We start from the raw sequence: 18,476 nt of genomic DNA on the forward strand, positions 1-18,476 counted from the left end.
GCGCATAGACTGCGCTATAAAACGAGGGAAATAGATGCTGTAGTTATAACTAACCTTTGAAAATTGGTAAAAATGTCAAAAATCCGCCATGTTGATTTCCGTGTTCCGTACCATTTTGGGTCACGTGATTCCCCACACTGTATTATAACTAATAATTAAACCCAGAAATTTGAGTACTAAACAAATTAATAATCAATCTACTAGGGTAGTCCATTCAATGCTGAGGTGTAATAGGAAAATAATGAACAGCTTGAATTATTATCTCATTAGTGTCTGCAGACTTTATGACCCTTCTACAGGTAAGGCCATAAAAGCCAATTAACTACTTGGAGGGTCACTGGATATAAAATTATATTAGAAATCAAAATAAACAAATGGCCATAACTCACTCAAAAATTGTTGAACCAGTCTGATTTTCAGGGGGACACAACAAGGGTACCAATACATCATTCTGACAAAGTTTGGTCAAAATCCCCCCAGTAGTTTCTGAGGAGATGCGATAACGAGAAATTGTTAACGGACTGAAGGATGGAAAGACAACGGACGCAGAGTGATTTGAATAGCCTACCATCTGATGATGGTGGGCTAATAAAATCTTAAGAAGAGCCTTTGTTTATGACAGTATCACTTCATGTCTATTAAACACCAAATGCCCTTGAAATTACATCCTAAATTTCAATACAGATGACAAATGAGCCACATCATGAGAAAACCAACATAGTGGCTTTGCGACCAGCATGGATCCAGACCAGCCTGCGCATCCGCGCAGTCTGGTCAGGATCCATGCTGTTCGCTTCCAAAGTCTATTGCAAGTAGAGAAACCATTAGCGAACAGCATGGATCCTGACCAAACTGCGCAGATGCGCAGGCTGGTCTGGATCCATGCTGGTCGCAAAGCCACTATGTTGGTTTTCTCATGGTGCGGCTCAAATGTAATGACATACCATTAAATCTTGAAACCCATTTACATTTGATTCTGTAAAACCAAAGTTGGAGACCAGTCTCATAACTTGAGCATCTCGTTGGCTGTTGTTACTGGGCACTATCTTGAAATTAGCCAATGACAAACTTGTATTAAAGAACTGGTTTAAGAATCTCAGGTCCTCAGAAAGTATATTCTATGACTAACTGCACACAAATTCTTTTGGTACATTTTAAAAGCATAAATAAATACTGTTCTATAAAGTGTATTTCCCCCAAAAAGTTGTATATTCTGTGTTAAATAATTTACAAATACTAATAACCACAAGTAGTTATAGCTTTTATTCTGTACAAAAATACAGACATTTATCCTTAACAAAGACATAAATGAAAAACATTATACATACATACATACATGTATAGCAATTTGACCAATGAATGAACAAATGAATGTCATAATACTTATTCCGAGTGAGTCTTAATGTACATGTACTCGGTAAAATGGAAAACAATCTCTCCCTCTCCCACCTCCTCACAAAATCCCCTTGCTCAATACGATAAAAATGGACAAAAACTCTACTTTGACTTCAAAACATTTCTTTATTCTAAGACTACAAAGTTTAAAAAGATTATTCTCAACTTAATGAAATGTAATAAGTCAATAAAAGCAATTTTTTTAGTACCATCTTCTCATTTTATGAAATCAAAATTGGATTTTGTCACACTTGGTCTAATCCAACAGGGAAGGGATTTTCTCTGAGCACGGATGAGGGTAAATGTTGTCCTACATTCAATAAAATACAAGTTTATTATGTAATGAATGATTAAACCGTGTTTTGCCCAGTTACTTTACCCGCTTATTGCTGTCTGGTATGACTCAGAGGCTTATCTGACTTGGTTAAAACATTACTGGTCAAGTGTTTCTCAGTCAATCAATAAATTTCACCAGTGTTCTTTCTACTATTTCTAGTACCTACTTGTTCTATTTAATTAACTGACAACTTGCCCACATGAATGACAAGTTAATTGGGAACAAACGCCTTCCCATATATTGCCCCCTTTTGAATTGTAAAAGAAAACAGGAGTCTTTCCAGAGATCAAATTTGAGCTGACTCAGCATATTGTCTGGACAGAGCATTAAATAAATGATTCTATAAAATGCATGCAACACTAAGAACAAACTGCCCTATTTATAGCGTTGCTTGTAATTATCTCAACATAACAAAGACATACATGACTGGTTCTTCATAATCTTGTTTTATACAATGTCTAAAAATTGCTTTATATACAACATCCTAAAGTAAATTGTTTTTTTTTATTTACCTTATTGTTTAACAATGTAATAAAGTTGTAAATATGCACTTTTCCAAATTTGATATTTTTCAACATGAGATGTAAAAGAAAAACTACAGAATAGATGGGATCATTTTTGTATCCCATATCTTGTGTACTATCTTATATACATCTTAGTCGTAGCTTCTTCAAAATCATGCACTTTCATTTCTATTTTCTACACCAGCTAGGGTACATGGTTTAAATGGATTACAGTAAATACATTCCCATTGACTGGTTCCCCTATTGCATTAGGTGGCAAAAACATCCTCGGTCAAAATCTCCCTTCTTCCAATTATGACACCATCCTAGGAAAACCTAAAACTCGTGTTATTTCACAGATGAATCCTCTAAAAGTGTTTTAGCCCTGTGAGTCATCTAAAGTCATCTACATGTATCAAGCTGAACACAAACATTCCCAACAGCATTAATTTTACATAAATGTGTCCATTAAAAGCTCTCTAATACAGGACAAATCCTGAAAAGTCCCAGGCTGTTAATAACATTTGTACTAAACACTATCATGGTAAGCAATGAAATGAGCCAATGTATCATGGCTTTCCACCATATCTCAAAATTCCTTGATTCGTGACATACCAAGAAAAAGTCCCTGGACTGTGTATTAAATGTCATAAACACTATGCCAAGTCTAAAAGGCAAAAGCATTCAGTTCAGAACAATAGCTTTCCTCTGTATGGCAACCACATTTGTCTTTTATCTTCATAGATGTATTAGAGTTCAGAAATGAGCTGTCGATCTATCAACTTCCATCAAATCTTCTACTAACTGAAACATAGAAAGACAGTGTAAATATTAATAGAGAAATGTTAAGTTTATCAAAGAGTTCTTCCAATATCTAGAGCTACACGACACAATCGACCAGACGCCAGGCTCCGCCTACAAGTCACGTGGTACCACAAAATACTAAACCTCCGACATATAGATCGATAATGGCTGCTGCTGCTACTTTACGCGATATTTCTGAAGAGATTGGCAAGAAATTTCTGTCTTATTATGTGTCTTTAAAACATTTAGATGAATTTCGAGAAAGTACTGTTAGGAGTCTTACATTGATAGTTTTGGGATTTTCCGACATTCGGGGACGGAATTAGTTGAGAAAGCATGTATATTCAGAAGACAAAAGAAGACGGAAGAAGGCTACACGACGACAATTACTGATGATATTTATTGTTGAAAATTTTGTGTTGCTTCTTTAATAAATCACTGACAAGTTTATGCGTGTTTTTATTATTATAAAAATATTTGTTTATCATTCAGTTTGATATTTCCTTAGTATTTTCTCGACTTGTACTCTATCAGTACTTATGCCCCGTGTGCAAAACTGGAAAAAGTGCATTGAAGGATAATGATACATTTACATTTTAGGTATAAATAGCCCTTCTCCCTCAACCTAAAAAGAATTCACATCACCGATGTCTTTCCACGTACATGTTGATCGAGGCAGCACGAATAATGTAGCACTTTTAGTTCATATTTTTGCTACTTGAACATTTTGGCACTTTCTCTTCACAGTTTATCGTTATGTAAATGCCCAATAAGAAGTGCTATGGCTGAGAAATAAACCAACAATGCCTAGTTTATTTATGGCCTACGATGTGTCTGCAGAACCCGTAGACTGCCCGTATCCTCCTTTCTGTGTGACTGCGGAGGCAGTGGGGTGGGGGTGGGGGAGGGGGGACGGCGGTATGGATGTGCGATTTTCGTACGGGCTCCGCAGCCTCTACGACTTTGTTTAGCGAAAATTTATACATATTTGAATTAATTGAAAGCCCGTAGACCGTAGACATGTCGTAGGTGGCATTGCACAATCTCCGCACAGGCATCGTTAGGAGGCCATGCGCTGATCGTGCAGCCAACGCACGATATTCCGTGGACAAAGTGCCTAAAAGAAATCGTACGGAGATTGTAGACACCTGAGACCTTCGCACGGCACTCACAGAGCTGCCACAAGGTTCCTTTTGCTGCAGTACTGAATGAAATCGCATGGATATTGAGGAATCATCGCGCGGCCACATCATTTCCGTGCGGCGGCCTTTATATGGCATAACATTTTTCAGATGGTTATATATATTGGTCATCTTCAGCACGTAAAAAAAAGAAGATATGGCACGATGCCCGTATTTAATGTGAACACATACACCGTAGCTCGTAGCCACCTACGATGCCAAATTTAGACTAATTTATCGCACGGCGCCCGGGTCAAATGTGACTTAAGTGAAAGCTAGATATATTAATACCATTGTATAAACAAATATGTGGTAGTTTCCGTCGATTTTATCCACTTTCAATTGTCTGTGAGGACGTCCACAAGTCTTAATCCAGCGAAAATACTTCTCAAAACTTTACTTAGGTTTTGGAAAAGGAATAATCTAGGCGTTCTGGGAAGCGACTATCGGACTTGCAAAGTCCCTACTGACACCTTTTTACCATTTCTAATAAGTTTACTTGTATATATAATCATTTTCAAAAGGAATTTATCAGTTATTTTTATCGGTGTCGAGATCGCAATGTCAGAGGGTAATATTTACATTAACACCGTCTGGAGGTGTGCATCGAATCAAGCGCATTGATTGGTTGATCGCTTATCGATTTATTGGTTTGATTGACAGCCGGCGTCTGGTCAATTGTAGGAAGTCAACATGAAATTAGGTCAAATGAGTTCATGATTTTTCTGATATTTCTAGCACCGCTAATGTGCTGTTTCAGCTACACCACTGGTTTTCCTAGGTAGATATCTTAAAATTTACAAATGAGAATGACATCAACATTGTATGACACATCCCCTGAAATCCGTGACAAAATAACATTATAAAGTCCAAAAATTGGGCAAAACTTATAAGACCATGAAACTTCAGTCAAAGTGGGCATGTCTTTTTGATGCTGATGATGTAAACCAAGTTTCATTTCATTTGGATGAAACCTGTAAGAGCTGAATATACAATATACAGTTGTGATAATTCAAAGTTTGCAGAAGGGCCATAATTCTGGAAAACTGACATTGGGAACATAAAAAAGTTTGCTCATACACTTAAAACTAATTTATCTTTACTGATACAATGTACATATATTTGGAGCAAAGTAATAAATCCACAGTTTTAATCAAAGACCTACCTGGTCTACACTAGTTCCTATTCTTTTTGCCATTTCTGATTTCTCAAGTACACTTAAATGTAAAAATTTCCAAAGTAGTTCCCCATCTAAAATATTTTTGTGGGCATTTGAGAGATCTAGTGAGTTGTTCCTGACAGCTCTGAAAAGTAAAACAAGTTATTAGAAATTAACATATTTAAAAGTAACAGACTACTTTTAAAGGTATTGATGTAACTGTATTCATTTAAGATTTTTGAGATACTAAAAGGTAGTTTTTGTGAGCTCACATGTCATTAAAAAAGCTATTCTATTAGGTGGATTTGCACGCTTTTATCCAAATTGGTCTGGACAAAAACCTTGATTTTCTTAAATAACCTATTTTTATACTTGGCAGAAATGCTTGCTTCAATGAGAAAGAGAGTGGCCAGCAAGACATCAGGACCGGGTTGATCAAAACTTTATCCTCTAGTTAAGATGTCTGCAAGTTAAAATTTTGTAAAATTTTTCTATGTGAGACATCAGAAAACTGGTAAATATTATGCTTAAGTTGTTACAAATCACAATTTTTATCATTATAATCAGTGTTGTGATGTACTTTCATCAACATATGATGCACAAAGAACAAAGCAGTCTGAAAGACAGCTATATCCCTGCCATAGTTATGGATAGTGAAAGGGTTGATGGTATTTGGTGAAAGCACTGACGTTGTTAAGTCTATTTAATAGTCTGTGTATGACGACACCAATGAATTTGAAATTCCTTCAAGGTTTAGAAGATACAGAGCAGACACAAAATGGAAGGCTCAAACCTTTGACCTTGAGTTGTGACCTTAACCTTAAACCAACATGGCTGACTCATACATTCTGCATATGGTCTTGATGAGGTGATCATTTGACCCATATTTCATGAAAATCCTTCAAGTTTAGGAGATAGAGCTCAACCTCTGACCTTGTGTTGTGACCTTGACCTTGACCTTAAGCCAACACGGCTGATTCATGAATTCTGCACATCGTCTTCATAAGGTGATCATTTGACCCAAGTTTCATGAAAATCCTTCAAGAGGTTTAGGAGATACAGAACTCAAACCTTTTACCTTAAGTTGTGACCTTGACCTTAAGCCAACATGGCTGACTCATGAGTTCTGCACATCGTCTTGATGAGGTGATCATTTGACCAAAGTTTCATGAAAATCCTTCACGGTGTCAGAATAATTTGTAGAATTGATGTATTGATTACGTAACATAAGAGCACAGATAGTGCTCGACTCCATTTTCATGCTATCTTTGCTATAATTATTGTTGAATTGCTGTTAATAATAGAATTTGGGTCATTTATGGCTGATTTGGGTTTATTATATGGATGACTGGGTCCCTGCTTCGCACATTGTCATATACAAAAGTTAAAAGGGAACCAGATAGTTAATAGAGCAGGTACTCGTTGTAAGACGTTGTGTTTAAATTTGAACCAATCAGAAACAAGTTCTAAAAATAGCACGTCTAAAAATAGCACGTCTGCTGGGGTATAAATAGGTAGATGGATGACAGAGAGCTCATTCGGTATCCAGCGGTTAAAGAAGACACATCGAGGATTCAACTTATAATTTATCCCAGTACCTTGAGAAGGAGACTATTGCAGTCACCCTGTCAGGGCGGATAAATTATTAAAAAAAAGGCTTTGGAAGTTCTTTTGACTAAAGAAGAGTAGCAGAATTTCGATAAGGTTTCGAGCTATAGGGCCAGCGCAAAGGAGTTTTACCTTAAAGGTAATTGAATGCTATAGACGATAGCATATATAGGCTGAGCATCGGGAAGCTGAGACAGAGACCCAGAGTTTGGTAATCTACTGAGATAGTAGGAGAGTTCCAGCTTATAGACGGTTCAGCATTATTGGCGAAGTACAGCCAAGGCATCGGGGATAATACCTATATGGTAGTTGAATGCTACATATGATAGCATATAGGCGCTGAGCATCCAGGAGTCAGGGCAATCTTATAGAGTTTGAGAGGACAGAGGCCGAGCATCTATGCGATAGGACTCGTATGTTGTTGATTCAAAGACATTGTCTGACGGGAACTCCAACAAAAAGACCAGTCAAGTATAGAGTCTCCAGCCTATAGGAGTTTGAGCTAATCATTTTTAATTAAAGATTGTTAGTTTGAAACATTTAGTGATTTGCCTGATCCCTGAAATTGTCTAGCTCATAATAGAAATCATTTACGAATCATTGGTACACGAATCATTTAGGCAAGGTAGCCAGAGGAAAATTCTATATCTGAGATATTTGGTCTCACCAGCTTTACGTTTTAACAAAGGACATTCTACATCGTTTGTCAGCTAGTCTAAGACATAGTCACCTTAGCGATTGGACCCAAACCATTGTTCAAGATACTAAAGGCGTAGGCACTTCCCTGGGTCATATAACCAGTATCCTGACACACGGGTTTAGGAGATACAGAGCAGACACAAAATGGAAGGCTCAAACCTTTGACCTTGAGTTGTGACCTTAAGTTGACATGACTGACTCATGAGTTCTGCACTTCGTCTTGATCAGGTGATCATTTGACCAAACTTTCATGAAAATCATTCAAAGGGTTAAGGAGATACAGAGTGGACATAAAAGTGTTATGGATGGACAGACAGACTGACAGAAGGACAGACAGAGACCATTCCTATAACCCCCCATCAAGCAAATCAGAGCTTGTCAGAACTTACTCTGACATACATGAAACAACCTTTTTATACACCTGGTTGAAAAACGGGACGTATTATGGGAACGACCCTGGCGGGCGGATGGGCGGGCAGGGGTTTGGGCAGGCGGATGGGCGGCATCCACAGACTTTGTCTGGAGCATATCTTCTTCATGCATGGTCGGATTTTGATGAAACTTGGCACAGTTGTTCACCATCATGAGACGGAGTGTCATGCACAAGAACCAGCTCCCTAGATCTAAGGTCAAGGTCAAACTTAGAGGTCAAAGGTCAAATTCAACAATGACTTTGTCTGGAGCATATCTTCTTCATGCATGGAGGGATTTTGATAGAACTTGATACAACTGTTCAACATCATGAGACGGAGTGTCATGCGCAAGAACCAGGTCCCTAGATCTAAGGTCAAGGTCACACTTAGAAGTCAAAGGGTACAAGAATGAAAACTTTGTCTGGAGCATTTCTTCTTCATGCATGGAGGGGTTTTGATATAACTTGGCACAAATGTTCACCACCATGAGACGGAGTGTCATGCACAAGAACCAGAAATGCTCCAAACAAACTCATTCTTCAATTTGACCTCTGACCTCTAACTGTGACCTTGACCTTTAAGATAGGAACATGAGGTTTGCGCATGACACTCCTTCTCATTGAGGTAAACATTCATGCCAAAAATAAACAAGATTGGTCCATGCATGTCAAAGTTATGGTGCGGACAAAATCGGACGGACACACACACGCACATACATCAAACCACCAAAAGTGACAACTAAGTTGAGCTCACCGCAAGCGGGCTCGACAAAAACCTTGGTGTCATGCATAAGAAAGTTGTTAAATAAGCACTGAAGAAATTTAGGCTAGGCCAAAATACTGACCAATATCAACAGAATTTACCTATACGCCCTAGGATTGAGCCCAGCTGTGTGAGGTAACTGCATGTTGAGAGCATTCTGTAACATCAGCAATCTTCTATATACTTTCTCTGAGATAGGTAAAAGGTAGCCCAAACTTCCGTCCAGAGAGGCTGAAAGGGAGATAACTCTATAACATAAGCAATCTTCTATATACTCTCTGTGATAAAAGTAACAGGCAGCCCACACTTCTGCTTACAGAAGCTGAAAGGGAGATTACTCTATAATATGAACAATCTTCAATATACTTTCACTGAGACAGATAACAGGTAGTTTACACTTCCACCAAAAGAAACTGAAAGGGAGATAACTCTACAACATAAGTAATCTTCTATGTACTCTCTCTGAGACAGTTTAAAGGTTGTCCACACAATCGTCTTGAGAGCCTGAAATGGAGATCTCTATATAACACAAGCAATCTTCTAGATCATTTCTCTGAGATAGGTAACAGGTAGCCGATACTTCCGTCTAGAGTCTGAAAGGGAGATAACTCTATAACATGCGCAATCTTTTATGTACTCTCTCTGAGACAGTTTAAAGGTAGCCTCACATTCGTCCAGAGAGCCTGAAAGGGAGATAACTCTTTATAACACAAGCAATCTTCTAGATCATTTCTCTGAGATAGGCAAACTCCAACGCAGTCATCTCCCTTGCCGCTTCACTCAATGATCACTGCCAACACAATATTCACGTGACCATTGTTCATCACGTGATGATCGGTATAAAAATAAACTTATAGATCTATATTAATATAATTTACCAAACTTTTGGTAGATTGACAATAACATATCTTGGCCAGCTGGAAAATATTCAAAAGCCTCTATCTGTTTCGGCTTGAGGTCAATGGCAGCATTATAATCGTGAACGGCGTCAAAGATTAACGTCAACATACTCGTTTGTTTACTTTCAGTTTCGTTTCAGGATACTTACCGGTCGTGTAAATAAACACCCATTTTCATTCAGAATCATTATTTTTTTATTATGGAACATTCACCTGTGCTAAAAGAAGGGTAAACTTCAAAAACATTGGGGGAAAAATAACTAAATAATTATATAACTAAAAGAAGTCCACTTAGCTGAATATTAGATAAAAAACTGTGTTGGCAGTGATCGATAAGCGAAGCGGTAAGGGAGATCACTGTGTTGGAGTTTGTGAGATAGGTAACAAGTAGCCCATACTTCAGTCTAGAGAGACTGAAAGAGAGATAACTCAGTAATACCAGCAATCTTCTTTGTACTTTCTCTGAAATAGGTAACAGGTAGCCTGAACTTCTGTGTAGAGAGGCTGAAGGGAGATAACTCTATAACATGAGCAATTTTCTATGCATTTTATCTGCCACAGGTAACAGGTAGCTTAAACTTTCATCTAGAGGCTGAAAGGGAAATAATTCTGTAACATGAGCAATCTTCTATATACTTTTTCTTTAATGCAGGTAACAGGCAGACAAAACTTGACAGCCTGAAAGGGAGGTCATTCTGTAACATAAGCATTCTTCTTGGCAAGCAACAGGTAGACCAAACTTCTATGCAAAAAGCCTAAAAATGCAGGAAAATCTGTAATTTGAGCCATCTCCTATATACTTTCTCTGAGACAGATAACAGCTTACATTTCCATCTAGAGAGGCTGAAGGGAGAAAAAAATCAAAGTATTACTTCATTTTCAGTATCAAACAGTTCCATGATTGTATTTTTGTTGCATTTTAAGCCACAACAACACCATTCTAAATCAAATGGTGACTTTCCATCTTTTAATGGAGGAAGAATATATCAGTTACTCCTTCAGGTATGTTAAGGCATAATCACTTTTGTAAACTAACACACACACACATAAAACAAGGAGCTGCATTCAATAAACGCTTGATGCCCCCGGTGGCATCCTTGTCGATACAAAGCAACCTAAGTCCAAAATGAGGTCAAGGTCAAGGTCAGACTGAGGCCAGGTGATGTTTGAAGATGAGGAATGGTCACAGGTTACATCTGTATTAGTATCAATTAATTCTTGTAAGGGGTATTGATGCTAGACGAAACGGTCCCATTTGGTTAACCTCGTATGGACGGACGACGGACGAACGAACGAACGGACAGGAAATCACTATATGCCTCCCGCATCAGTAGATGCCGGTCCCATTTGGCTAACCAAGAGATGGCCCACATAAAGCAACCTAAGCCCAAAATGAGGTCAAGGTCAAACTGAGGTCAGGTGATGTCTGAAGATGAGGAATGGTCACAGGTTACATCTGCATTAGTATCAAGTCATTCTAGTAAGGGGTATTGATGCTAGAAGAAACGGTCCCATTTGGTTAACCTCGTATGGACGGACGGACGGACGAACGAACGAATGGACAGGAAATCACTATATGCCTCCCGCATCAGTAGATGCCGGGGGCATAAAAACAACTGAAATGTGTCAGAGAAAATAAAGCTGAGATTGTAAACCAGTCTCAAACCTGCAGCATCAGATTGGTTGTTTCTTAGAACTGTCTTGAAATCAACCAATGGAAAATTGGACTCATTGACTGGCTTCCAAATTTATTAAGTTGTCAACTACTATAACAACTAGAGTTGTCACAGGAGTGATGAATTATACCCCCACAATATGGCCTTGTCATAAATTTAAGTCATTGCTAAAGCCAAACTTGCTTGACCTTTGACCTACTGACCTCAAAATCAATAGGGGTCATCTGCTGGTCATGATCAACCTCCCTATGAAATTTCATGATCCTCGACCTAAGCGTTCTCAAGTTATTGTTGGGAAACAGTTTAAATGTTCCGGGTCATTATGACCTTTGACCTTTTGAACTCAAAATCAAGAGGGGTCATCTGCTGGTCAATACCAACCTCCCTATTAAGTTTCGTGATCCTAGGCCCAAGCATTCTGAAGTTATTGTCTGAAAACCGTTTAAATTTTCCCGGTCACTGTGACCTTGACCTGTCACTTACTGATCTCAAAATCATTAGGAGTCATCTGTTGGTCATGACCACCTCCCTATCAATTTTCATGATCCTAGGCCCAAGCGTTCTCAAGGTATCACCCGGAAACCATTTAACTGTTTTGTGTCAATGTGACCTTGACCTTCAAAGTTGAACTTGACTTGTATTTTATCATGTTACACATGTGTACCACAATTTATGATCCCAGGCCCAAGTGTTCTAAAGATATCATCCGGAAACCGTTTAACTGTTCCAGGTCACTGTGACCTTAACCTTTGACCTACTGATCTCAAAGTCGAACTTGACATTTATTTTGTGATGTTACGCCTGTGTACCAAAATCTATGATCCTAGGGCCAAACATTCTCAAGTTATCATCCAGAAACCATTTAACTGTTCAGAGTCGTTGTGACCTTGACCTTTGACCTACTGACCTCAAAGTCAAACTTGACTTGAACGTCATGATGTTACACCTGTGTACCAAAATTTATGATCCTAGGCCAAAGCCTTCTCAAGTTATCATCCGGAAACCCTTAACCTTTGACCTACTGACCTCAAAGTCAACGTGACCTGTATTTTCTGATGTTACACCTGTGTACCAAAAATTATTTAAATCTGTCAAGCCTTTCATGAGTTATTGTCCGGAAACCATGAAAACCAACAGACCGACAGACAAGCTCACTCCTTTATACCCCTAAACTTCATTCTGTGGGAATATAATAATTATTGCAAAGTGCCTATGATATTTAGTTGGGAGTTTTACAAATCTTACCAAAGTAAGTGACATGTCGCCGCTCTATTGGTCCGGTGAGTTTCTTTTCTGTGGAAGGATCAGAAAGTTTACATCGTACTCGGAACATTGTGTTGATATGAGATCCTGCATTAAAATCGGCCCTCCTCAGCAACCTTGTCCCTCCATGACTTTCTCGTACTGTAATAAAATATATAATAATTAATTATTTATCAAAAAGATCTGTAAGGTATAATATCAACACTAGTCGGTAGGTGTGGAAAAGCAGAACTACTGCCTAGCAATAAGTTCCGTCCTGAAGGAGCAAACACAACAATGGTCAGATGTAATAAAATGAAGATCTTTCAGCTGCCTTAGGTCACAATTTTATATTTATGCAGACATTTTTTCATTGAAAGAGACTGAGTATACTCCTTATTGTTCTCTATACAGCTATATTTATATATATATATCTGATTTCATAGCATAATCTCTTGTACTTCAACACTCACGACAGTGTCCATCTTTTGTGAATGCAAAGCAGGCAAGTGGACGAAAGAGCTGACAAAAGGACACACGAGCTGTCTGTTGAGAGCACACAACTATTCGAAGAAATGATGTATGGGGTCAAAATATTACCGGAGATTTTCAGATAAAAAGAAGGAAAATAGATATATTCTTGTCCTAGTTGTGTAGTCATGCCTACATATGGAGACTATGCTGGTAAACAAGTTGTCAAAGTTTTAAAGCCAAATGCCAAACAGTTCTAAGTGCCCATAATTCAGACAAAATCTTTTATGAAGTTATATACTCTTGTCTGAAACTGGACTGTACACAAGTGTTAAAAGTTTCAAAGCTAGAAGTCAAAAGGTTTTGTCAAAATGTGGACTGTTCTAGTCTTCATGAAAAAGTCCCTCGTACTTTTATAAGTTATCACACACTTTATGTGACTGATGGGCAAAAAGGCTAACAATAATACATCAATCTGGAATTAACAAGCAAAGTAAAATTTTAATTTACCAGCTTAAAGCCCTGCTCCGCGGCTATTCAAATTCTATTGTGTGTATGCAACCCATGATTACAATAGGTAACAGTTAACGGCCATGCGCCACACTTCATTTCATAGTTCATAGTCAGGATTTTCATGCTTTTTCAGTGACAATTTAAGGTTAAAAGGTAGGACTGGAGCAGGTCTTTAAGGAAAGAATAGCAGCTTTCCAAAATAAATGGCTTTTACTTCAACTGACAAGTGCAGTTCCAACAGCACATAGAAAAGCAGGTTAAGTAATAAAAACACATATGTAATGATACAAACTTACTTTCTGGCAAGTACTGGTAAATCAGAATATTCTTTAATTTGTCTGTAACTGAAAATAGATAAATAATTCTTTGCGTCCTTGTACAATTATGTTATAAGTAGGCATCTGGTAAATTATTTGATGAGTCTACTAACCATTTCAGAGTATATGTATAAATTTTATCATTGTCCTGTTATATTAACCTTTAGCCTGCTAAATTTCTACAGTGGACTGGTCCAACATTCAATTTGGGTAGTACCACTTTTTGTTTTAAGGTTATGAAGTAGGCCTTAAGAAACAAAAATCAAACAACACCAAATCATAGAAAGAAAGATTTGTTTGACATGAAAATTGAACAGTATGTAAAACATGTATATTACTTTACGAAACAAGTGTCAGTATACTGATATAAACATTGAATTCCAGAAAATGACTGCCTATAGGGGCCCCACTTCCGGACAGTCAAACACCTTTAAAAACTCACCATTTTCAAAGACCTGTTACACATGTTCATTTTGATGCATTTGCAATAGCGTGCGAGTGGTGAAATTTCATATAACATGGTGGAACACAGTTTTCAGCAATTGTTTTCATTTTCAAAGGGAAACAACTTTTTCTCGACGATTACTTAAAATAATCGGAAAAAGTTGTCTCCCTTTGAAAATGAATGCCATTTGTACTTAAAATAATCAGAAAAAGTTGTCTCCCTTTGAAAATGAATACCATTTGTAAAGAAATAAAGATAAACAATTGCTGAAAACTGTGTTCCACCTTGTTATGCTAAATTTCACCACTCGCACGCTATTGCAAATGCATCAAAACGAACGTGTAACTGTTCTTTGAGTTTTTAAAGGCGTTTAACTGTCCGGAAGTGAAGCCCCTTTAGGCAGTCCTTTTCCAGAATTCAATGTTTATATCAGTATACTGACACTTGATTCGTAAAGTAATATGAATGTTTTACATGCTGTTCAATTTTCATGTCAAACAACTCTTTCTTTCTATGATTTGGTGTTGTTTGAGTTTTGTTTCTCAAGGCCTAATTCTCAACCTTAAGAGGTGTTTACTGAAAAATTTTTGACTGAATAGTGAACAGTGTATACCATGATCAGCCTGCATGGATGTTCAGGCTGATCTTGGTCTGAACTGGCCGCAAAGGCAGAATCACTTGCCAGCAACAGGCTAAAGTTAATTTGATTCTCTAATGTCTCGTATATAAAACTGTACATGAAAACTGGTAACAATATTTCTTGGTACTCGTATAGCATCAAATAATATTCCAACATGACATCAAAATCACAATTTTTTAATGAAAAAGTAACATAATTTTTCTCAAGATATTACACAATTTATTATTCATATACAATTTAGTTTGCTCTAAATCATTATAATGAGGCTCTCTAGTGTAACAAATTATTGATGAAAATACATTCATATGTTACAGACATTCATTTCAGCAGCATTTAAAACAAGAGTTGTCAGCTTGCATGTCTAAATGAAGCCCCTAAACCTAATATGAGCTTATAAACAAAATGTCTAAGCTGAAAAAGGGGCATAATTTGGCTAAAATGTGAGCCAATGTTATGAAACTTGTCCTATGAAGTCATCTTATGATGCTAAATTTATGTAGAGAATCTAAAAAATAACATTTGGTCAAGTAATTCCTGAGAAACATGTGTACATGCAGTAATTTAACCTGAAATTCTAAGCTAAAAAGGGGGCGTAATTTTGACAAAATAAAAACCAGAATTATGCAACTTGTCCTAGGAGGTCATCTCATGATGTCATAAACATATGTGAAATTTGAAAACATCTGACCCACTAGTTCCTGTGAAAAATGCTTACTTGCAAAACTTTAACTTGAAATTCTAAGTTTAAAAAGGGCATAATTTTAACAAAATAAAAGCTACACTTGTGTTACTTGTCCTGGGTGGTCATCAAATGATGCAAAAGACATGTATGAGCCCTGCCATGAGAAAACCAACATAGTGGGTTTGCGACCAGCATGGATCCAGACCAGCCTGCGCATCCATGCAGTCTGGTCAGGATCCATGCTGTTCGCTAACAGTTTCTCCAATTCCAATAGGCTTTAAAAGCGAACAGCATTGATCCTGACCACACTGCGCAGATGCGCAGGCTGGTCTGGATCCTTGCTGGTCGCAAACCCATCATGTTGGTTTTCTCATGGCACGGCTCGTATGAAGTTAGGAAGCATTTTTCTTCATAGTATCTGAGAAACATGCATACATGGACAACTTTTGTCTGAAATTCTAGACTAAACAAGAGCTGTCAGTGGACAGCGTGCTCGACTATTCTCAGTGCTTGATAGTATAATATAAGCAATGAGTAAAACTTTAACATTACAATAAGCATATTCTAAGTCGAAAAGGAGCCATAATTAAGTCAAAATGCTTGATAGAGTTGCCTCCTCCTTTTTACAGACTGGGGTCATGATGGTAAACAAGTATGCAAAATATGAAATCAATATCTCAATGGACTTTGAAAATATTTGGGGTGGTACGCAAACTTTAACATTTATTCTAAGTCGAAAAGGGGCCATAATTCAGTCAAAATGCTGGATAGAGTTGCCTCCTCCTTTTTACAGACTGGGGTCATGATGGTAAACAAGTAGGCAAAATATGAAAGCAATATCTCAATGGACCTTGAAAATATTTGGGGTGGTACGCAAACTTTAACATTTATTCTAAGTCGAAAAGGGGCCATAATTCAGTCAAAATGCTTGATAGAGTTGCCTCCTCCTTTTTACAGACTGGAGTCATGATGGTAAACAAGTATGCAAAATATGAAAGCAATATCTCAATGGACATTGAAAATATTTGGGGTGGTACGCAAACTTTAACATTTGTGTGACGCTCACGCTAACGCTCACGCCGGGGCGAGTAGGATAGCTCCCCTATTCTTTGAATAGTCAAGCTAAAAATGGCATAGTTTTGACAAAATAAAAGAGTTATGTAGCTTGTCATGGGAAGTTATCTCAATGATGCTACAGACATGTGTTCAGTTTGAAATATTTGACCTAGAAGTTGTTGAGAAATCTGCTTACATGCTAAACTTTTGTGATGTGGAAACAAACGCCAATGAACGAGTGACTACCAAAGCTCTACTATTTGAAAAGTTAAAAATAAACAATGGCACTTTACCCACTGGTGTTAAAAATTTGATATAACAAGACCTTAACTCTTGAACATTACATACCTACAAATGATAACTGTGAACTATCAACAAAATAGTCCAGACTGTACACCTCCAACGGTTTCACATCCTGTATAATAATAAATTCACAGTAAACACATTGGTAATCATATAACTTTGCAAAGGAGGCATTACATCCAGCCAAATATGGGCAAAAACAAATGTGGTTACATCAGATATTTGTTTGTTTGATAAGGATAACAGTATTTCATTTAAAAATATAAAGTGGACAGTCAATTTAACCACTGCTCACATATGTGTTACCAGTTGTTCTCCACGTGTTATTGACAACTTCCCTATATGAATCACAGGTAGAGAATAGCTAACATAAGATATAATAGGCAGTTTTCCGTCAAATTACCATCTTTGTCCAGAATTGAACTCTAGCACTCAATTCATATTCTTGACTCTTATGCTACTTGGTGAGCAATGTTATTTCTGATAACACCAGGCTCTTTATGTGTCCATAGAATGTAAGATGGGTATTATACAAAAATATTACCCTGCAGACTTGTCATAGCACCCTCTCCTGTTCCTGATATCTATATAATGCCACTCTTTTGTACATCATCAGCAAATATCAGATTCTTTAAAGTGGCCATAGAATGTATGGCGGGTATTAAACAAAAATATTACCCTGCAGACTTGTGATAGCACCCTCTCCTGTTCCTGATATCTATATAATGTCACACTCTTCTGTACATCAGCAGCAAATATCAAGTTCTTTAATGTGACCATAGAATGTATGTAGATATGTGTGTCAATGAAGGCAACACCAATGAGATCATCATCTTTTAATGTCCACAAAAATATCTGGAGAGAAAAAAAACGTCAATCTGTAGATAAAATCAGCTGACAAAATATGATGATAATCAGTAGAGCAGTCAAAGAACTGTTTCACCTGATAGGACTATAATTTCCTTCCTGGTTGTTTGTGACTTCGCTATAGGATTATCACCCTGCGAAGTTTATCACCCTTTTAAGTTTATCACCCTTTTAAGTTTATCACCCTTCGAAGTTTATCACCCTATGAAGTTTGATGCTCTTTAATCACCCTATGAAGTCTGACTCTCACCAGTTCGGAAACCAAATACTATTATTAGTTCACTGACCAACTGGCAGACAGAAAGATCTACCTACCTACATTGGTACAACAATATATCTCATTTTCTTCAACTTTTAGCCTGCTGGCCGCAAGTGATTGTGCCTTTGCGACCTGTTCAAACCAAGATGAGCCTGCACAGACATGCAGGCTGATCATGGTCTGCACTATTTGCTATTCAGTCAGTAATTTTTCAGTTAACACCCCTTCAAATAATAAATGGTACT

At 37.5% G+C, this 18,476-nt stretch overlaps 1 protein-coding gene across 1 annotated transcript in view; it reads right to left on the minus strand.

The window, feature by feature from the left end:
• Positions 1-1,244: 1,244 nt before the first annotated feature.
• Positions 1,245-18,476, minus strand: part of LOC123549228 (cleavage and polyadenylation specificity factor subunit 1-like) — a 120,487-nt gene continuing 103,255 nt past the window's right edge. Inside the window, exons 31-37 of the mRNA XM_053545572.1 lie at positions 17,784-17,960; positions 17,151-17,217; positions 13,959-14,006; positions 12,682-12,840; positions 8,963-9,092; positions 5,386-5,524; positions 1,245-3,039 (exon numbers count right to left, since the gene is read on the minus strand). Coding sequence (XP_053401547.1) covers positions 2,992-3,039; positions 5,386-5,524; positions 8,963-9,092; positions 12,682-12,840; positions 13,959-14,006; positions 17,151-17,217; positions 17,784-17,960 — 768 coding nt within the window. The 3' untranslated portion in view covers positions 1,245-2,991. The remainder of the gene's footprint in view (positions 3,040-5,385; positions 5,525-8,962; positions 9,093-12,681; positions 12,841-13,958; positions 14,007-17,150; positions 17,218-17,783; positions 17,961-18,476) is intronic.

Source organism: Mercenaria mercenaria, chromosome 6 (genome assembly GCF_021730395.1).
Source record: "Mercenaria mercenaria strain notata chromosome 6, MADL_Memer_1, whole genome shotgun sequence".
NCBI classification, from domain to species: domain Eukaryota; kingdom Metazoa; phylum Mollusca; class Bivalvia; order Venerida; family Veneridae; genus Mercenaria; species Mercenaria mercenaria.